At 44.4% G+C, this 23059-nt stretch overlaps 1 protein-coding gene across 3 annotated transcripts in view; it reads left to right on the top strand.

Annotated features, from left to right (window-relative positions):
• OXSR1 (oxidative stress responsive kinase 1) overlaps positions 1-23059 on the top strand; it is a 118719-nt gene that overhangs the window by 29738 nt on the left and 65922 nt on the right. For all 3 annotated transcript variants that reach the window (XM_084619534.1, XM_084619535.1, XM_084619536.1), the window contains 2 exons: positions 8450-8562; positions 19382-19490. In XM_084619534.1, the coding sequence (XP_084475660.1) occupies positions 8450-8562; positions 19382-19490 (222 nt within the window). The remainder of the gene's footprint in view (positions 1-8449; positions 8563-19381; positions 19491-23059) is intronic.

Here is a 23059-nt window from a genome sequence, read left to right as displayed (position 1 = left end):
TTTCAGCTTAAAATTGTTTCCTCAAGGTATCCCTGATCCTCGTGGCCCCGCGCCGCGTCCCTCTAATAGCAGTGGTCTCTGGCTCTTCAAATTCAGCCTTCAGGCGCTGAGCCTCAGTGGTCCAGCCCTGAGTGAAGCTTTCACCCTTCCCTTCACAAATATTATGGAGTGTACAGCACATGGCTATAAGCATAGGAATATGGTCATTGGTTAGGTCCAGCCTTCCATGCAGGCAGCACCAGCGGGCCTTTAAATGGCCAAAAGTACACTCCTCAGTCATTCTGCACTTGCTCAGCCTGTTGTTGAACTGCTCCTTGCTGCTGTCAAGGTGCCCTGTGTATGGCTTCATAAGCCATGGCGTTAAGGGAAGGGGTAGGCAGGGTCTCCCAGGATCACAGTGGGCATTTAGACTTCCCCTATGGTGATCTTCTAATCCGGGAAGAAAGTCCCTGCTTGCAGCTTCCTGAACAGGCCAGTGTTCCGAAAGATGTGTGCGTCATGCACCTTTCTGGACTAGCCTGCTTTAATGTCTGTGAAATGCCCAGGGTTATCCACAAGTGCCTGGAGAACCATTGAGAAATGCCCCTTGCGATTAATGTACTCGGTGGCTAGGTGGTCTGGTGCCAGAATTGGAATGTGTGCCATCTATTGCCCCTCCGCAGTTAGGGAAGCCCATTTGTGCAAAGCCATCCACAATGTCACGCATGTTGCCCAGAGTCACGGTCTTTTGGAGCAGGATGCGATTAATGGCCATGCACGCTTCTGTCAGCATGAGTCCAATGGTCGAATTTCCCACTCTGAACTGGTTAGTGATCGATCGATAGTCTGGAGTAGCCAGCTTCCACAGTGCAGTCGCCATGCGCTTCTCAAATGGCAGGGCAGCTCTTGTTCTCATGTTCTTGTGCCACAGGGCTGGGGCAAGCTCATCACAGAGTCCCATCAATGTGGTTTTTCTCATCCGAAAGTACTGCAGCCACTGCTCGTCATCCCAGACGTGCATGACAATGTGATCCTATCACTCAGTGCTTGTTTCCTGAGCGCAAATGCGGCGTTCCACTGTGGTCAGCACCTCCATGAATTCCACAAGCAATCTTGTGTCCTTGATCTTGCCATGCATAGTAGCTATGTCAAACTGCTCTTGCCGTTGTAGTTTAAGGAATAACTCCACTGCTACTCATGACGTGCAGGCAGCGTATTGATCAACAGTGCGGGACCCATTCTTGTAGACCGAAGAGGCAGAGCAGAACATGCAGTACACAAACCGTTGAAGGAGGGTTCCAAATGTGGGCAGAAGCACATGGATTGCTGGGATGCGAAGGAATGCATCATGGGGCATAGGGACATGACCCAGGCTGCCCTGCACTGCCCTCTGCCTTCCCACAATTGTTAGCGGCAGAAGAGGAAGAGATACTCTGTTGGATGGCTGCCCAGAGTGCCGCAAAGACCACCGCAAGTGCCGCAAGCATGAACACACTATTGTGTAGGCGGCTGACTCTGTGAACGCACAACAGCAATTTCCCTTCAGTGCTCTCTGAGAGGCGCTGTGACTCTGCCAGTGTAGACATACCCTAATTGTTTTCAACCTTCAGCTGTGATTTTTGTTCTTTAGTGGAGGACTTGAAGTCAAGACACTTGTATTTCTAAAATGTAAGAAGCCAGCAAGAAAAGCTTGTTCAGAACTTCAGACTTGCTAAAGGAACAGCGAAGGCACAAAAGTGCTTTGTTGTTTGCTGCTGAAAAGATGCTTAACGAGGGAGACTGGGCCCTGGTCTACACTAGGACTTTAGGTCGAATTTAGCAGCGTTAAATCAATGTAAACCTGCACCTGTCCACACGATGAAGCCCTTTATTTCAACTTAAAGGGCTCTTAAAATTGATTTCCTTACTCCACCCCTGACAAGTGGATTAGCTCTTAAATCGGCCTTGCTGGGTCAAATTTGGGATACTGTGGACACAATTCGATGGTATTGGCCTCCGGGAGCTATCCCAGAGTGCTCCATTGTGGCCGCTCTGGACAGCACTCTCAACTCAGATGCACTGGCCAGGTAGACAGGAAAAGAACTGCGAACTTTTGAATCTCATTTCCTGTTTGGCCAGCGTGGCAAGCTGCAGGTGACCATGCAGAGCTCATCAACAGAGGTGACCATGATGGAATCCCAGAATCACAAAAGAGCTCCAGCATGGACCGAAAGCGAGGTATGGGATCTGATTGCTGTATGGGGAGAGGAATCCATGCTATCAGAACTCCATTCCAGTTTTCGAAATGCCAAAACCTTTGTCAATCTCCCAGGGCATGAAGGACAGAGGCCATAACAGGGACCCGAAGCAGTACCGCGTGAAACTGAAGGAGCTGAGGCAAGCCTACCAGAAAACCAGAGAGGCGAACGGCCGCTCCAGGTCAGAGCCCCAAACATGCAGCTTCTGTGATGAGCTGCATGCCATTTTAGGGGGTTCAGCCACCACTACCTCAGCCGTGGTGTTTGACTCCTTCAATGGAGATGGAGGCAACACGGAAGCAGGTTTTGGGGATGATGATGATGAGGTTGTAGATAGCTCACAGCAAGCAAGCGGAGAAACTGGTTTTCCCGACAGCCAGGAACTGTTTCTCACCCTGGACCTGGAGCCAGTACCCCCCGAACCCACCCAAGGCCTCCTCCTGGACCTGGCAGGTGGAGAAGGGACCTCCGGTGACTGTACCTTTTTAAAATACTATACATGGTTTAAAAGCAAGCATGTGAAAGGATTAATTTGCCCTAGCGTTCGCGGCTCTCCTGGATGTACTCCCAAAGCCTTTGCAAAAGATTTCTGGGGAGGGCAGCCTTATTGCGTCCTCCATGGTAGGACACTTTACCACTCCAGGCCAGTAACACGTACTCGGGAATCATTGTACAACAAAGCATTGCAGTGTATGTTTGCTGGCGTTCAAACAACATCCGTTCTTTATCTCTCTGTGTTATCCTCAGGAGAGTGAGATATCATTCATGGTCACCTGGTTGAAATAGGGTGCTTTTCTTCAGGGGACACTCAGAGGTGCCCATTCCTGCTGGGCTGTTTGCCTGTGGCTAAACAGAAATGTTCCCCGCTGTTAGCCATGGGGAGGGTTGAGGGGGTAGCCATGCAGTGGGGGGAGGCAAAATGCGACCTTGTAACGAAAGCACATGTGCTATGTATGTAATGTTAACAGCAAGGTTTACCCTGAAAGAGTGTAGCCAGTGTTTTATAAAATGTGTCTTTTTAAATACCGCTGTCCCTTTTTTTTTTCTCCACCAGCTGCATATGTTTCAATGATCACAGGATCTTCTCCTTCCCAGAGGCTAGTGAAGATTAGAAAGGAAAAAAAACGCACTCGCGATGAAATGTTCTCCGAGCTCATGCTGTCCTCCCACACTGACAGAGCACAGACGAATGCGTGGAGGCAAATAATGTCAGAGTGCAGGAAAGCACAAAATGACCGGGAGGAGAGGTGGCGGGCTGAAGAGAGTAAGTGGCGGGCTGAAGACAGGGCTGAAGCTCAAATGTGGTGGCAGCGTGATGAGAGGAGGCAGGATTCAATGCTGAGGCTGTTGGAGGATCAAACCAGTATGCTCCAGTGTATGGTTGAGCTGCAGCAAAGGCAGCTGGAGCACAGACTGCCACTACAGCCCCTGTGTAACCAACTGCCCTCCTCCCCAAGTTCCATAGCCTCCACACCCAGACGCCCAAGAACGCGGTGGGGGGGCCTCCGGCCAACCAGCCACTCCACCACAGAGGATTGCCCAAAAAACAGAAGGCTGTCATTCAATAAATTTTAAAGTTGTAAACTTTTAAAGTGCTGTGTGGCATTTTCCTTCCCTCCTCCACCACCCCTCCTGGGCTACCTTGGTAGTCATCCCCCTATTTGTGTGATGAATGAATAAAGAATGCATGAATGTGAAGCAACAATGACTTTATTGCCTCTGCAGGCGGTGATTGAAGGGAGGAGGAGAGGGTGGTTAACTTACAGGAAAGTAGAGTGAACCAAGGGGCGGGGGGTTTCATCAAGGAGAAACAAACAGAACTTGAAAGTGCCCTTACGCATGCGAAAGTTTCGCAGCCACTGGGAATCGTCTCAGACCCGCAACGCTGTGTGGTCCCACCAGTCTGTGCTTGTTTCCCGAGCCCAGAATCGGCGTTCCACAGCATGAACCTGACCCATTAGCACCATGATGCATGCATTCAGAGAAATCTGTGTCCATGTCCTGATCACTCACGTGACGGCGCTGACGTCGCCTCCTCGCCCGGTATCGCTGTGCCAGGTTCTGGTGCTGCATATACTGCTGGATAATGCGTGTGGTGTTTAATGTGCTCCTAATTGCCAAAGTGAGCTGAGCGGCCTCCATGCTTGCCTTGGTATGGCATCCGCACAGAAAAAAGGCACGGAACGATTGTCTGCCGTTGCTCTGACGGAGGGAGGGGCGACTGACGACATGGCTTACAGAGTTGGCTTACAGGGAATTAAAATCAACAAAGGGGGTGGCTTTACATCAAGGAGTATTTCAGGCAGGACTTCACAGAGGGTTCCAATAAGAAATGGTGCACCTAAGTAATTGTTCTTATTGGAACAAGCAGGTTGGTCTGGCCTCTGATTGATACATGGCTAGATTTACCTCGCTGCACCTTCTCTGTGAGTGACTGCAGTGTGACCTAGAGGAATGAGTCCCCTAGACAGGGGAGGGGGGAAGCAAATGAGTACAAAACAAATCTGGTCTATTTCTTGTTTTGATCCACTCCATCTATCTTTTACATCTTTGGCTGGCAGCAGATGGTGCAGAAGGACTGCAAGCCATCCACACCTCATGGCTGCTCGGCAGAAGACGGTGCAGTAGGACTGCTAGCCATCCTCATCTCTTGCCTGCCTGGCAGAAGATGGTACAGTAAGACTGCTAGCAATCCGTATCGCCTGCCTGCTCACCATAAGACGGTTCAATAGGACTGACTGCAGGACTAAAGAGAATGACCTGGTCAAGTCACTCCAAATTTAGTCCCTGCGCCCATGTCTGCCTAGGCGCTCCCAGCTGACGTGGCCAGGAGCACCTCGGACATGACGATGATGGCTACCAGTCGTACTGTACCGTCTGCTGCCACAAGGCAGTGGGTTGATGCTGCTGTGTAGCAATGCAGTACCAAGTCTGCCAGCACCCAGGAGACATACGGTGACAGTGAGCTGAGCGGGCTCCATGCTTGCCGTGGTATGGCGTCTGCACAGGTAACTCAGGAAAAAAGGTGCAAAACGATTCTCTGCTGCTGCTTTCACGGAGGGAGGGAGGGAACGGGGGCCTGACGATATGTACCCAGAACCATCCGCGACAATGTTTTAGCCCCATCAGGCATTGGGATCTCAACCCAAAATTCCAATGGGCAGCGGAGACTGCGGGAACTGTGGGATAGCTACCCACAGTGCAATGCTCCGGAAGTCTACTCTAGCCTTGGTACTGTGGAAGCACTCTGCCGAGTTAATGCACTTAATGCACTTAGAGCATTTTCTGTGGGGAGACACACACTCGAATATATAAAACTGATTTCTAAAAAAACGACTTCTATAAATTCGACCTAATTTCGTAGTGTAGACATACCCTGGGAGTATGAGGAAATGCCAACACTGCACTTTCCTTGCCTTTGTTGTCACGTCTGCGTATTCTGCTCCTTTCATCTTGAGTCCCCTTGAGTTTTTGTTGTTTTTTCAGTTTGCTTCTCAAGAACAGCAGAGTCCTAAAATCTGAAGAAGTAGACTTAAAAAAACAACTCCCCCTCCCCCTCCCAGTAAACCTGACCAAGACTCCTCAGGGGTAAGGAGTCCCATAAGAATTCAGCATGAATATAACCTGAGCACGGTACCATGCAGGCATAGTAATCATGTCCAGTTTTAACACAGTGGTTATGTCTTGCAAGCCTGTCACACAGCTAATTTTCTCCTCTTAATTCTTGCATCCAACTCCTAAGCGCTCCCCACCCTCACATCCCTTCTCCCTTTAGTCCAGCCAAAGCCACAGCTATCATGGTCTTCCTCTCCTGAATCTCTAAGCATGTTTCCTCTTTCCTGACTGTCTGCGCAGATTCTCCATGCCCCCTCCGCCAAGTTCATCCCCTGATTCTGTTCCACAGCTTCATTTTTGAAGCACTGGATGATAGGCAGTCCTGTTAATACAGCAGTTCTTCTTAACCTTCCCCCTCTACCCGTGCTCCACCCAAGCCTTTCCTGGCAGCTTTCGTGTTGCCCTCTGTGCTAGGAACAGTCTGTGAATTAATGAATGCCTGGAAATATATGACCCTCTTCCTCAAAACTTCTCAGAAGCCAGCTGCTGCATGATACAGTCCAGCTGTAATGACCATAGACTCTTGTGTTCTGCATTCCACCTCTTTTAGATTGTGTGCCTTTAGACTGTAACCAGTGGTTGTCAATAGGCAGACTGTGGGTCAAATCCAGACTGCCAGACCTTTTGAACGGACCCCAAAATCTTTTTATTTACTCATCATTTTTGGGTGGGATTTTTAAAATTATTTTCTCTGGAGTCTGGGCCTTTACTAGACCTTGACCAAGAAATTTGGACCTTAAGGGAAAAAAAAAAGACTGCCTTGCTGTCTTAAGTTAAGGGACTCTGCTAGCAAAGTGTACCCACTGTACAGAGTACATGTACCTCACCACATAAAGAAAACGGGGATCTCGCATTTCCGGTCTGCTAGATACTGGAAGAGGATCTGAAGAGTGACATCATTGGGTTGGGTCTTTGAGCTTTTATTTGTCAAACTTTGATCACAGCTGTCCCTCTAAATCCTCAGGGTTGTGTTCTGACCTCTTCGTTCTCCACCAATGCTTTTATTTAAAGATTTGTTTCTCGTTTATAAGACTTGCTGTAAGGAAAATATTGATGTTAGCCATTTGTGTACAGCTTCAACAGCCTTTGTTTAAAAATTGGACTGTCAAGCTCTCCCCCGTTCTCTTTCTAACCTTATTAATTAAAATAAGTAAAAATGGAGGGTGACCAAGCCAACTGTGCTTGAACGGTGTCACAGAATGATGGGGTGGATTTTGTGATATTAAAAATAGAAACTTCTAGCTCTTCTGTCTGCAATGAAGGAGCCAAGCAAACAGGAAAAATTAACACCAGTGCCTCTTCCTCCCTATCTGCCAGCCTGATAAAATTTCGTAAAGGTTTGGGAGCTATGTGCATTATCTTTGTGAATGACAATGTTGCTAGATAGTGTTTAGAACAGAGTCATTAGCTTGAGTTTGTATCTTCTCCTCCAATGCTGCATTGTTGCCTTTTCTTAGACATGGTAGGAATAGCAATGATTCAGAAATGGGCAACAAAAAGTGATCGGGGGCGTGTGCATCTGAGGGCCTCGGAATGCAGCTTTGTGGGAAGAGAGCTTGCAAACACTAGGATGACTTAGCTTGGGAAAGGAGGTGTGTATAAATAATAAATGGCATAGCTGAGACCTTTTGGAAGCTTCTTTTAAACTGCAGATGCCAAGTGTCCTTTTTTACCAATGGATTTCTCCCAGGGGCAGAGTTGAGATGACTGAAGGCCGTTCGTAACTTCTTGGCCTTCCTCTGCTGGTAGACAGTTTTCTCCCACCGCTGGGCAGTCCGCAGCTGCTGACTTTCTCTGCTTTCTTCCTGACTTCCTGCTGTTTCGCTGCACAGAGCAACAGTTATGGGAGAAAGATACAGAGAGCTATCCCTGCCTTCGCAACCCAGGATCCCCATCTCTTTTGGGACCTGGGTGGAGAGGGAAAATGGCTGAAAGCTGGAAAAGGGGAAAGCTGATCCTAGTTTTAAGGATAGAAGGAAAATGAGTTGGACGCTGCGGTATTGTGCTAGTATGAGAGACCTGGAGTTGAACACCTGAAGAATGGATCCAAATGAAGCCAATTAATGCATCTTCATCTCCAAACTGAGGGAAATGTAAAAAGCTATTTAGACTCTTTCCAATGTTTTTTAGTTATAACCTGTGTTGGTAGCAAAACAGATGGTACAGTTTGTTTTTGAAAAATTAGAATAGATGCATCAGGTTAATAACTTATTTTAGTCATGTTACTCCTCCCCTTCCCCCCAGTCAATCCACAAGGGTCAAATCCTGCTCTTCTCATTCACCCAAATAGTCCTGTTGACTTCAGTGGGGCTGTCTGATTGAGTAAGAGCAAGATTTAGCTTGCCCAGTTCTGATGATCTCTCATAAAGATCTGCATTGTTTCTGTTCTGCTAACCTTGTGCTTCAATAGATGCATTCTATTTGGCTTGCTGAGCTATGCAGAACTTAGTATGGTAGAACTTTCCCTTTTTAAGGGGATTGGATTCCTCAAGCCTTCACCTGGTTTTGCAATTAGCAGTCACCAGGATTTGTAATATTGGTTTCTCCAAATTCTCTACCTTCCTGCAACAGTCCTACAAGAGCTGGTGTTAATTATTTCTCTTTCTCTTTCCTTCCAGGGAGTGGAGCAACAGCTGTGGTGCAAGCAGCCTATTGTATCCCGAAAAAAGAGAAGGTGGCAATTAAACGGATCAATCTCGAGAAATGTCAGACCAGCATGGATGAACTCCTGGTACACAATTATATAAATTTTTGTTTGGGAAAACTACTCTAGTTAGCATAATCTTCTGCTCAGTTCTGAGATGCCTTTAAACAACCCTTCTTGGAAAGTTATGATCTTGAGGATGATGAGCCTTCCCTCCCCCTTTGTGGTTGCATGGTTTAAAGACGCCCCCCCCCCCCCCAATAAGATCCCAAGTGTAGGACACAATGTGTGACCAAAGACCCAGCGGGTCAAATTATGGAGGCGTTATTCACACGGAGCATTTACTCATGTAGTCCCATTCATTTGGATGGGACTAAATGCACATGAGTAAGGACTCAGCCAGTGTTTTTTGAGGGCTCTACAATCTGAACCAAAATGAGAGGGACATAATTACTCTTGTAGGAAATACTGTGGGATTCATTACTTGTATGTGAATACATTCCTCCACTTCCCCCCAGGCCTTCTCATTCTCGACTAGTAGCAGCTTTTGTGGCAGCTAGTAGCCCTGTAAATAACACCAACTCTGTTCAGGACAGATGTAGCAGTAGCATTGCATTACATTACTCCCATTACATGCTGGCTTACCAAAATCCCTTTAATATTTTAACTGCTGATTCTGTCAGGCTGCTGTTATAATTCATGGTTATTCCCTCTTTGCTGTAGTGTGCATGGTGGTGGGCTTGCTTTCTAGCCAGGCACATTCCCTTCTGTAACAGCTATTCTCCTTTTTGGGGGGGTTAATTATAACTTAAATACTGGCCAGAATTTCCCTCCCTTTGGGTCCTGACAGCCAGTAATGGTAGCCTTATTAATCATCAGACAACAGAGAAGCATCATCATGAAGAGAACTAACAGGCAATGTGGTTTGGTGGCTGGTGGTTAGAACACAGGATTGGGAGCCAAGAACTCGTGGGTTCTGTTTCTAGCTCTTACTGTACAAATTTGGGCAAAACACTTCAAATTCTGAGCTCCGGTTGTCATCTATTAAGTGGTTACAATACTTGTCAGACTGTCAAGTGTTGTAAATCTGTACTTGTAGAGAGGAGAAAATGTGCTATACAAGTGCAGTTGTTTTTAACGTATCTGTAGGAGCTTTAAGCCCTGTCTCTGACCAAGTGAGTCTAAACACCATTATGGCTCTAGCTAGTCTAGGGGGATCCGGATCTCTCTTCCCTCCCACAATCATGATCTTTCCTCTTGGCAACATATCCTGTCACAATTTTAATGCCTTCTGTGTAGTTTGTGGTCCCCGGTCCTCACTATATTCCTAACTGCTTTACCACAAACTAAAACTGAGATCAGTATTTGAGTAATTGCCAATTTCAGCTAAAAGGCTTATATTCAGAAAGCTCTGCAGTAGAGACTTGGCATGTAATTTTAGATAAAAATGTCCACTAATTACATATCTTAATCTCCAGCTGACCCATTCTTCAAAATACCTCCATTTTATCTCATAATGAATAGGACTGCAATGAATCGCTGCTTTCTTCTCTCATGAAGTCCCAATTATGTGACATGATTTAGTGCTGGCCCCTTCTGCAGGCTTGATTACAGGCTGCTGTGAAGAAGAAATGTCAAGTCATGCTTTAGGATGACTCTAAACCATGATCATTTTAAAAATAAAACATACAGGAATAATCTCTTGGGCAGATACTTGGGTTAAAGACAGGAATCAAAGGGTGTCTTTCTGTACCTGTAAACTGAAAAGTAGACTCTTACAGGTTACATCAGAATATAAGAACAGCCATACTGGGTCGGACCTATGGTCCATCTTGCCCAGTATCCTGTCTGTCAACAGTGGCCCGTGCCACATGCTTCAGAGGGAATGAACAGAACAGGGAAATTTTGAGTGATACATCCCCTGTCATCCAGTCCTTGCTTCTGGCAATTGAAGGCTTATGGACACTCAGAGCATGGGGTTGCATCCCTGACCATTTTGGCTAATAGCCATTGATGGACCTGTCCTCCATGAACTTATGTAATTCTCTGTTGGACCCTGTTATACTTTTGGCCTTCACAACATCCCCTGGCAATGAGTTCCACAGGTTGACTGTGCATTGTGTGAAGATGTACTTTCTTTAGTGCTAAAGCCAAGTGAATTGATCATTATAATCAATAAAATATGTATTAAAGGGGGTCCGATGGACATTAATTTTGATACTGCCAATGAAAACAGCCATGCACTTGAAGTGTCTGCTGCTCAAATGTGGTTGTGTCAGTAATTTGGCCAAGAACAAAAGGGGCATGAGATAACAAAAGAAATATTGATTTCCCAACTGAGAACAATAAATCTCTTATGTTAATATCAGAATAAAATATGGTCGAGTTCTCTGTTGCTCAGTCATGGCAATGAAATAGCATGTGTGAGGATGGTCCGTTTCTGTTTAACGCAGCGAGGCCTGAATGGTCAGAACTGATTAGTGTTTTTTGCCACCCCACTGGAGACACATGATTTGTTCAGAAGGTGGTGCTCAGTATCCTCTGAAAACCAGGACCCTTTAAAGTGTCTCTAGTTGGGTGAAAATATAAGCCTGACTTTATTTTAGCCATGCTCGCTTATTTGTTGTGTTATACCTGTCTTCACCCTTCATCTGTTCTATTGTTAAACTCTAAGCTCTTTGGGACTTGGACTATTTTTTCAAGTTTGTACAGCAACTCAGCATGATGGGTCCCCTGTCTTGGTTTGGGCCATTGAGCATGACTGTGATATAAATCAACAATTATTTCTGTTGCATTAGCACTGGAGGCCTCAATCAAGTTCAGGGGCTCCCTTATTCCATGCGCTGCACAAAGGATGGCATTGCCCCTGCCCAGTGGATGAACCAAACATTTTTGTATTTTGTGTAGTTTTATCAAGTTCCCTTATTCCTCAGTTTTCAAAGGTAGAGAATCCTAGTCTTTTTTAAATTTCTCTGTGTGCATTTTGCCATCATTCTAATAGCTTTTATGAAACCTGTCTAGTTCTGCAATATTCATCTTTATATTTATGGTTTTTTTTAAAACCTTGTTTTGATGAAGGCCAAAATGGAATCCAAGAATAAATATTTTAAAAAAGAAATGCCAGAAATTGTCGCTGGTGTATGGTACACCCCTATATCATGCCATTAGAAACATAAACTAGTGTGCTTTACTAGATCCATTATCCCTCTGTTGTGCTGATCAGGGACTCCAAGCATAATAGTCAGCTTACAACAAACATTCCATTCTGTCCCCTGGCAGCAAAATCCTTGCTTTTGTGTAATAAAACGCTGTCCACTCATCAAGAGCTGGGACAGAAAATGACATACGGGGCTCAGTCAACTCTAATTCCCTACAGCACTTCAGACCAGTGGACGTTTTGGGGGGATTATTGTTTTGGGGTGAGGTAGGAAATATTTATCCCCACTTTGTTTGGTCAAGGGGCTAAAATTGCATAGATCTGAGGGGCTATACCGGGGTAGGCAAACTTTTTGTCCCGAGGGCCACATCGGTGTTGCAAAACTGTATGGAGGGCTGGATAGGGAAGGCTGTGCCTCCCCAAACAGCCTGACTCCTGACCCCTCCCACCCCCTGACTGCCCCCCTCAGAATCCCTGACCCAACCGCTCCCTGTCCCCTGACTTCCCCCCTGACAGCCCTCCCCGGGACTCTCTCACACCTATCCAATGCACCCTGCTCCTTGACTGCCATCCCCCCAGAACCTCCGCCCCATCCAACCACTCCCTGTGCTCTGACTGCCCCCAGTACCCCCTGCGCCTTATCCAACCCCTCTCCCCCTCTCGGGCCCCATATCATGCTGCTCAGAACAGCAGGAGCTCACAGCCCTGCCGGTGCCAGCCACGCCGCCACCCTGCCCAGCAGGAGTGGCGGGCCAAAGCGCTGAGGCTGCAGGGGAAGGGGGGACAGTGGGGGAGGGGCTGGGGGCTAGCCTCCCCAGCTAGGAGCTATGGGGCTGGGCAGGACAGTCCCGTGGGCTGGATGTGGCCCGCAGGCCGTAGTTTGCCCACTTCTGGGCTATACCCTCATTTTGGGTGGTGAAATGTTTCCCCTGTTAATAATGAGATTTGTTTCAAACTCTTGCTAGTAGGGGGCGGGGACTTCTGTAGAACTAACATGCGGAGTCCTGGGATTGTGGGGGAGAGGGGTAGGGAGAAATCTTATGTTGCGCTCTCTAGCACTGTCAGCTGAATCAAGCTGAAGACCATGAACTCTGGAAGGAGCTTTATTTAGGCCAGGGATTCTCAAACTGTGGGTCGTGACCTTTCATGGGGTTGCGAGGTTATTACATGGGGGATTGCGAGCTGTCAGCCTCCACTTCGCCTCCAGCATTTATAATAGTGCTAAATATTTTTAAAAGTGTTTTTCGTTTATAAGGGGGGGGTCACACTCAGAGGGGTTTAAAAGGGGTCAGCAATACAAAAGTTTGAGAACCACTGATTTAGGCTGTAGCAGCTGTTGGGTGTGATACAGGGTTTTGAAAATGGGTTAAGTGGAAGGGAGGCTGGGAGAGATCCTTACTCTTGGCGGATCCTTTCAGGAGAAAGGTGGCTAAGCAAGACAAGTGGTATTACTTGGCTAGTTGAAGGTACTTGACCTTGATTCTCATGTCTCAAAATACATTTGAGACATGTTGGTGTCCTGGTGTAACCCTCACCATGTGGTGTTTTGGAAGCTGTTTGTAACAGTCATGTGTTTTATAATTAACAGATGTGTGCTTCTAGATGAAGGCAATAGATTGTAAATCATACATTGTAGCTGTGTTAATTTTAGAATACCAATTGTACCATGCTAGGGATTAGTATGGAAATATGCACCAAGTTACAGAAGGACACCATGGCTATTTAGCAGAAGGTGATAACTGCCACAAAGAAAATACACGGGAGCAAAGCCATTACTAGAAGTCTGTGGCGAAATCCGGGAATGAAACCAGGGCACCTGGGGCCTGTTTCCTGTTCTTCTGCTGTTCTGCATGGTTGTGGAGAAATCACGGCCACCTCTGTGTCTCACTTTCCCCAGCAGGGTTGGAGGCTTTGCACTTAGAGCATATATTGCCAGAGGATTTCAGAGTAATTCTTCATGGTTTTTCAAATCACCTTTTGCCACAGTACTTGTGGAAGAAATGTGTGTAGGGGAAAGGTCAAGCAGTGTCTTGTCCACCATTGTATTTGCAAAGAAAAATTGGGTTACAGTTTTCAAAAACACCTAAGTCTGAGCCTATGTCTTATTTTCAAAAGTGACCTAGGAGTCTAGGCATAACTGAAGGTGAATGGGGCTTTGGCTGTTAAGTGACTTAGGTGCTTTTGACAGTTTTATTAAAGGTTACTGTTTCCTGCTGCAGAGAATTTCAAGCTGGACATTGTTCACTGTGAATGTCTTTCCTCCACCTCCTGTGCTGCACCTTGTATCCTCCAGCTTCATTGTCCCTGTTGATCATAGCATTCATGGTGTGGTGCAGAGCGATTAACAGTAACAAGACCTTTGCCCTCCAGGAATGGGTGCAGTGTTGCCATTTTGAGGTGGAATAGGCATTTCTGGCCAATGATACAACCTGGTTTCCAAGTGCAGAGCTGAGTTGCGTGGCTCCTGGAGCAGGCATCTCCTTGTCTATCACAGTGATGGCTATCCTGAGGGAATGGTCATGGATTCTAACTGTTTCTACTAGTGTCCTCCATATCTCAGACCTTGTACAAACAGTAAAAAGGCACATTCTTGTTCGGAAGAGCTAACAGTCAAGAAGGCCTTAATTATTCCTCTATACTCACCAGCATCTCCATCTTCCTTAGGTTAAATGTAAGCCAGTTAACTTTCATCCAGTTGTTTGGTCGTGTTCCTCACCCCCCCCTCCCAACCGATATTGGGATAGCTGGGTGAAATGGATTGTCTGCTTAATGCCCTCTAATAGTTAGTCTAAATGTTGAACAACTGAGGGGAAATCATTAAGCTTGTGGAATTCCAAATAGGGTTCCTACCGGGTGGAAGCAGCAGCTGCCTGTCATGACTTTCAGAGAGTGATTCTGTGGATTTCTAGGTTGCAGATCAGAAAAATAGAATAGGTTTAGAAATAGGTGACAAATGATTAGAGACATGGAATGACTTCCATGTGAAGAGACTGAAATGGCTGGGTCTGTCTCGTTCAGCAAAGTGTTGGAGTAGACTGGACATGACAGACTAGAAATAATCAATAGCAAAGAAAAATGTAAACTGGGTTGCCCGTTTACCTCTTCTTGTAATACTAAAGCAATCAGTCAATTGCAGTGATTTTGAAGAAGTTTAAACCTGATAAAATATATCTTTACACTGCACAAAATTAACCTGTGGCATTTTCTGCCACAAAATACTGAGATCAAGAGCTGTGAAAGATTTTTTTAAAAAAATCAGACACATGGATAAGAATATCCAAGGTTAAGGCATGAGAAATTATAATCCCTTAAGGCATAACCAATTGCTCTAACTGCCTGGGCTTAGTCAGAAAATTTCCCCTATGGGCAGACTGTCCTATAATTGCCCATTATTGGGTTTCTTATGCCGTCTTTTGAAGGCTCTGACATTGGCTACTGTCAGGCAGGATACTGGACTAGATAAACATCTGGTCTGGTAGGCCAATTCCTATGTCCCACAGGTGGGTTAACAATACCAGATGGTGGCTAGAATCAAAGCAGCAGACTGATCCAGTAGGGTCAGCACAGATGTGTCATCATTGTCCATTTCCTTACTGGGACTCTTATTTTCTGATAGTTTCTAGAAACTGGAAATATCCCTTAAATTGGGTGATTGGAGGGAAGTTACAAAACCCTCAAAGCATTTCAGATTCTGAAATGTAAATCTATAACTTGACATACCAAATAACCACAGTTGGTATGTGACTGATTTAAATATCTCATGTGGTGGGACCTTAACTAGCAGAAAATGGAAGCCTTAAGGCTACTGCAGTCCTCGCCATATCATTCCTCAGTACATGAGCATCAGAACTGAAGCTGAGCAGTCTTAATTTCTCTACTGATTGATGTCAGAACATGTTATAGTTTAGTTTGGACATCAATTCCTGAGGGACTGTGGAAGCCTGGCTTCTAAAAGAAAACTGCAATCCACTTGCCCCTGTTCTGTTGATCCAGTCAAAATGGCATCTTAAAGAAAATTCCCATAATAATTATTTACAAGGCATTAACTTGTGTAATTTAAGTTGATTCAGAGTGTACATGTAAATCTATATAAATTTCTGTCAGTGTGGTGAACAATACTGGTAGTCAAAAGGAAGGATGTGACAATGTAGTTGACATAGGAGGTGGCAGCAGGCGCATTGAGGTTGAGATTGACCAGCTGGAAGACCCTCTTAGTATTCTTGCGTTTACTCCTTTATATCTTCAGTGGACTTTACAAACATCAATCCTGACAACACAAGTGTGGTCCTGAGTTTGTAGCTGAGGAGAGTGGAAGCAGATGTTGAGTGATTTTTCTCAAGACCATGCTGTGAGTTTATAGCAGAGTAACATATAGGAACATGTGAATTGCCACACCGGATCAGCCCAGTGGTCCACCTAGTCTAGTATCCAGTCTTCGAGAGTGGCCAGTACTAGCATCTTCAGAGGAAGGTGCAAAACATGCCAAAGTGGGCATATGTGCAATGACTTGCCCATAGGAGCAGTTTCTTCCCATCCCTTTAGATTGACTTAACCCCTGAAGCACGAAGACTTATATTCTTTCCAAATTGTTTGTTTAATCCTTACTAATGTAGGTGTGGATTTTCTTGTTTTCTATATAAATATCTAATGCTTTTTAAATCCTTCCAAGCTTTTTGCTCTAATATCTTGTAATGAGTTTCACGGGCTAATTTTTGATAACTCTGATTAAAACAGTTCCTGGCTTCTATATCTGTCCTTCCTTTTTTCATATCCTGCTTTTATCCAGTTTGATTAGGATACAGGGAAGAAGGATTTAAGATTTCTTTTAAAAAATGTGCATTCATGTTATCAATTCATAGCCTCAACTTAAACGTTAGAATTAATAAATAGAAAAGTTGAAGGGCTATGGCTTTTTGTGACTTCTGAGGCAGTTATGTATAAATGCTTTATGGAGCAAAACCAAGGAGGTTTTCTAAAAGTTAACACATGACTTTATTTCAACCAAAGGAGGAGAACTCTTCCCCTCAATACTCAGGGCAGTGGCGTAGGCTGCATCTGAACCTACTTTTGCTTATCGCAGATCTTCTGGTGGCTTGACTGAGCCACCCAAATAAGGTTTGCAACATTGGAATATATTTGTTTCGCATTGGTTTTGACTTTTCAGTAAGTAAACAGCATCCTGGTTTTCTCTGAAAGCAGAGGTATTTGTGTGTAAGCACAGTGCTTTCCCCCATACTGTGTCCATTGAGTTAATGTGTAGGAAGGAAAACTAAATTTACCAGGATCCTGTGCTCAGTGTTTTAAGGAGCAAAATTCTTCCAGACAAAATTCTTCCAGAGGAAAGTGCGTTTAACATATTTACATATGCCTGCAGTCAAATTCAGTTGGTGGGTCAGGTGTTTGGTCTGCCAGCCTCCCACATCTCCACTCCAGTTAACTCAAATCTGAATCAGACATCAGTGGGTGAGTCGACCACTTTCAAAATAAACAAAATGCTATTCCAGGTCTTCCATTGATGCGTTTGACTTTTTTTACATAAGGTGTCTATTCAGTATCTATTATGATTCTAAATTATAGTTTGTAGTAGTTTTATTGGAGTTTCAGAAGCTTCCAAATGCTCAATTTACTGTAGAGAGATGTGGTTAAGGTATTCATCATGGCACTTAATGAGAAGGCATCAGAGCAGTTAGAGCTGATCTCTGGATACAAGCTTTTGGAGTCTGGCAATGTGGATATTTTAATACCCAATTCATGGGAAATGTGCCTTTTTCAAGACTCTTGCATGTCTTCAAACATGTTTTTGTCAGTGTTTCATCCTCAATACCTAAACAGGCAACACTTTTAAATACTGTTTCCCAAATTATAAATCAGAAATAAGTCTCTGTTCAAGATAGCTTCAACTAGTTCAGGGTGTTCAGATAAATGTACCTGGTCCTATCTTTACCTGAAGTTTGAGAAACCTTTGGCAAGATGCAGCTTAAGGTTCTACCTGAAGTTAAAATAGCCACAAAGACTGAATATAGGGCAATGGGAACCTGCTTCTAGGAGAAGGACTGTGCGAAACTAATTTCTGCAGCTCTCCTAGTTTCTGCCTCTTGATACTTGATATCAGGTGGCTGCATAGGTTTCCCCAAGGTGAAGGAAGGAGTGAAAAGGAACATGACAAATGGCAAGTGTAATTCACTCATGACTAAGGCCTTACTTGAATTGCAGGATGATTGTCAAAAGATTGGCTGAGTTGCAGACAAGCCATGGAAAATTGTGGATAAGTCATAATGGACTTTATTATTTGTGGTAATAAAGTCCATTGTTACTTTTCCGTGATTTTCCACTCTCAGCCGCCTGGGGCTGAGAGTGGGGGCTCCCACTGTCAAAATTGCGGTGGAAGCCTAACATTGTGGAGTATGCAATATCACAGGTTAAATAGGGCCTTTCTCCTTATTACTCTGCTCTGTGACTCGGGTCACAAGGCATGGGCATTGGTGGTAGCAGCTTTCACTTCTGCTGTCCTTGTCTAGCAATGTACTCCGAAGTCGCTTCACTTAAAATCACTCTTTAAACCTTATTTATTTCTGGAGGATATTGGAAAATTATTGTAAACCGAGGATGCAATAAATACACATGGATTTTGGATAGTCTTTCACATTTCTCCCTCTCCCCATCCAGTGTGCTTATAAAACAAGGTTCCTGGCTGTTAAATACAGCTCTTCAGCAATTGTGCTGCATTTCTATTGCTCTAACAGAGCTATTGTACACATTGTATTGGTTTCAGTTATGAGAGGAAGCATTTTTAACCACAATGCCCATTGTGATTTACAATGATCAGTTAAAACAGTTGTGTGCGCCAAGCCTCCAAGGATATTGATATCCTCTGTGGACACGAGAAGCCCTTACATAGCCAATGAGAGATTAGAATAGAAGATGAGGGTTGTTGAGGTTGGGGGAAGAAGCTCTGCTTTTGTTAGTAGTTTTTTCTCACCTCTAATATTGCACAGGTCAATTGCATTGAAAGGAAAGGGCTGTTGCATGCATTAATTATTCATGGCCTCACCACCTGGTGTGAGGAACGGAACATTTGTTAGTCCCCCTATGTTACAAATCAAATAGCTGATAGTTTTTTTGATTGCATATGTTGTGCATGTGACTTTTTTCTTCCTCAACATTCACACAAGCATGTGACAAATGTTTGTTTTTTTTGTTTTTTTTACTGTGCAGCCCAGCCCTGACTTCTGGAAGTAATATCCTCTGAAGAATTCCTCCTTCTCATAATTTTTTTTAAGTGCTCTACCATATTCTCTACTGATTCAAAATGCAATAGTAGCATTGAAAGTTTTATAGTGTGTATAAGGAAGAAACGCCTATTAACCAGAGGTTGATAGATGGAGCCGCTATGCAAATTCTAGGGGGAACAACCTGGTAGAAGTCCCAGAAGCCACCTCCCCTTTCATCTTAGCTAAGTTCGGTAGTAGGGGCTTGGGTTCTTGCCAGGGTGTTGCCCTTGACCCTTGTAACTGGAGGTCCTCCACCTTGTTCTTTACTAGCCAGGACTAGATAGCTTAATCCTGTATTCAGAAAAAATTTCAAAGTTTGATCTGAGCAGATCAAACATAACTGTTACATTTCTGGATCTTCACTGTTGTCTCCCAAGAGTTATTTTCGCCTCATGAACACCCTGTCTTGATATAAACTAGTAGTAGATGGTGATTATTTAACAGGCATTTAAAAATAACTTTTTTTTCCTCTCTGCAGAAAGAAATTCAAGCCATGAGTCAATGCCATCATCCTAACATTGTATCTTACTACACATCATTTGTGGTGAAAGACGAGCTCTGGCTAGTGATGAAGTTACTTAGTGGAGGTGAGTGGTACTATTTTCATCTACCCTAAACCATATGGAAAAAGTATGGGAAGTGGTTGGCATTAAATGTGCCCTTTCCCCGTTGTACCATCTCTTCTCTCTCCCCCGCCCCGCATCCCCCCCAAATCTGCAGCTAAAGATGCTGAAATCACTGCAAATATTCCCTTTTTATTTTCCCAAAGTTAAAGGAATACAATCACATTTAAAATGGTGCCTCTGTATGAACACTTGTTTGCTACTGTTACAAGTAGCAACTCACAGTACTGTAACTGAAAGATTGGAGGAGAAAATTATTTGTTTCATTTTGTGCATTTGAGAGCACTTTATATAGTCACTGTTCCCCTAGTGTAGTCATTTTTCTGTCCTTCCCATCCCTCTTTGCTATGTGAAGATTCACGTAAACACACCAAAAATAGGAAAATATAACAAACTATAAAAATCGTAGTAATTGAAGCTATCTTATGCTTGTTTTTGAAAATTGATTAATGTAAAGCTTCCTGGGTGAGAGGTCTTCTGAAGTATTATTTCTGTACTCATATTAACAAGCAAGGCTCAGTTCCCAGAGTTGCTTTCCCAGAGGAGTTTCTTCCCTTTTTCCCACAGCCCCTAGCATGGGCTTTTTAGTTGGAACAGTAGATGACTGACTCTACATAACACACACTCTTGTTGCTTCCTTTTTCAACAGCATCAATCTCCACTGACCTGTTTTTCAGGTTGAAATTGACTTAACTTTAGCCTGCTTCAGGCTCCTCATTACTTTGTCCCACAAATAAGACAAAGTATGAATGCAAGGACTGGGACTTCTTTTCTGATTTACATCCGTACAGATTAATCTCTTAATCTTGGGGCACCAGTACTGCTGAAATCTTAAAGGAGCGGTAATGCAACTGCTGTAGAAATAATCCTAAAGGGGAACAGTCTAAAACCTATTTACGTTTTAGCATTCTTTTGATAATACACAGGCAACTGACTACACTGGTAGGGTTTAATCTCTTCCGGGCAATTAGGCCAACACTTTTGGCACCCAGTTTTGAAATGTAGTCACTTAAACAAGTGGCCTTCCTCTCAGAGTTGCTGAGTATCTGCTGCTGGTATTGAGTTCAGTGGAAGCTGCAGGTGCTCTGTACCTGTAATAAGCCACTTTTTCTTAGGTACCTACTTTAATCATTCAGACTTGAAATTCTGGCCTTTATGCAGCAACATTGCTCCAAAGCAATCAGCAGTGTCCAATATTTCTAAAATGGGGCAGATTTGCATTTAGCCCGTCTAACACATCCATGTCATGACTTTTAACTATGCCTTTTCTAAGTTAACTGCTGGCGGTTCTGCTCTGTAAATTGTGTGGCTTGCTCGTTCGTTAAGACGAGGAGCCGTAATCCTTGTTCTTAGATCTTCTCTGATTTGCAAATCTGCTAGCTCCTTTAATGTGCTCACAGTTAAGAACCGTCATTTGAACCTGTGACAGAAGACACTTGCTCATCAAACAGCTGTCTGTGACAGCTCTACTGTAGAGAGCAATTCTTACCATTCCAGCCTACAGCATGAGAAGCTTCCCAATGTATTTTTAAATTGTGCAAGTCTTTGAGGTATTGAAACTCTGTGAGCTGGTCATGCACTCTGAGCTTCTGTCACGTTTCAGGAATTTAATCTATTTGGAAAAATCACTGATCTAACAACTTGCAAGGCTTCCAAATGACCAGCAATTAAGATCAATGGACAAACAAACCTTAAGAAATCTTTGTTTAATTTGAATTATTCTGTAATCATGAATAGTGTCCCGGAGAGTACTTCACAGAAAACAGTCTCCATCACCAAGGATTTATAATCAAATGTGGTGGAGTGATGCAACAAATGGGTCCAGTTAAGTAACTAATGAGTTACAACAGTTGACATTTGGGCATGGGGTGGGGAAAGGAAGAGGGTATCTGATAAGATCCATATGTTTGCTCTGTGTGAGGCATGTTTGCATTTTGATAGGTCCAGTTCAAATATGTTAAATATAAAAGATCAAGTTAAAAAGACGAGGGAAATTACAAAAAGCCCTAATAGAATACACTGTACCATCTGTCATCTTTTTCATCACCTATTCCCTTTTTCCTTCTGCTAGTCTTAATCTTGCTTTTTGTGTACCTACACCTCTATGCAGATGGTCCACAGTCTGGAGAAAAAGGGCCAATTTCAAGGAAGAGATTTCCATTTGCAGTGACATCTTGTCTCTGGTGACAAGACTAAATTGTCAGATCCACGAACTTGGAACTTATTCAAATGTTTTCTTCTGTTCTCTGTGTCGCTTGTTCCTTTTCTCTTCTCTGGACACTGTTTGGTGTATCTCTAGTGTGTTGATCTCCCTATTTTATCTGATTCTGTCTCAACTCTGTAATGCCAAGCATCTATCTATGTTTCTGAGGTTTATTTCTCCGAGGTAGTCAGAGGCTGATAAGTTCAAGTAGATGTAATTCTTAGAGCTGATAATGATGCTCTTTAAATTGTTCGCTACTGCTAAGTGTGACTAGATAAGAATTAATGTAAATGGGGGGGTTAGGTTCTACAGAAACTTTTTTTTTTGCCAGATAAAAGGCATTATATACATTTTAAACAAGCAATTTAATACTGGTATAAGTTTTAAACAATTTTAAAGAAACAATTTAATATAGTAACTCCCCACTTAACCTCTATCCCTTCCCAAGCCCCCACCCATAACCCACCTCTTCTTCCCCCCCATCTCCTCCCCCTTTACTATACACCTCATGTCCTTGCTCCTCCCCTCTCCCGCCAGCCTCCTGTCTGTGGCCATCAGCTGGTTTGTGGCGTTCAGGAGGCTTGGGGGAGGAGTGAGGACGCGGCGCGCAGCTCCTGCCCACTGCAGTCAGCTAGTTTGTGGCAGTCAGGAGGCTGCATGCCATGTCCTCGCTTCTCCCTGTGTCTCTGCTCCTCCCCCCATCCTCCTGAATGCTGCAAGACAGCTGGTTGCCACAGGCAGGAGGTGGGGGGAGCAGGGGGATGGCGGTGGTCCGCTGGCAGGCAGGAGGCCATGGGGGTGGTGGGGGGCGGCGTAGGGGAACTGATGGAGGGCTGCCAGCCGTGGGCAAAGCAGGCGGCCAAACGACGTTACAGGGGAGCATTGCACAACTTTAAACGAGCATGTTCTGTAATGGAGCAGGGACGTAACATCAAAACAATGTTAAGCGAGAGGACGTTGAGTGGGGAGTTACTGTACTTTTGGCCTTCACAACGTCTCCTGACAAGGAGACCCAGAAGTTGACTGTGCGTTCTGTGAAGAACGGCTTCCTTTTGTTTGTTTTTAAATCTGCTGCCTATCAACTTCTTCAGGAGATCCCGGTCCTTGTTATGGGAAGGAGTAAATAATACTTCCGTATTCACGTTCTCCACACCATTCATGATTTTATAGACTTCTGTCATATCCCCTCCACCCCTTAGTTGTCTCTCTTCTAAGTTGAACAGTTCCAGAGCTAACCTGGGATGTTGGGATCCCAATAAATCATTTGCTTTGCTTGTGCTGGACTTGACCTGTAATGGCTGGAGGCCGTATTATCTGCTGTGGGGAAAAA

The sequence above is a fragment of the Lepidochelys olivacea genome (assembly GCF_965140295.1).
Source record: "Lepidochelys olivacea isolate rLepOli2 genome assembly, chromosome: 2".
Taxonomy (NCBI): Eukaryota; Metazoa; Chordata; order Testudines; family Cheloniidae; genus Lepidochelys; species Lepidochelys olivacea.
This window is presented reverse-complemented; position numbering and strand designations above follow the sequence as displayed.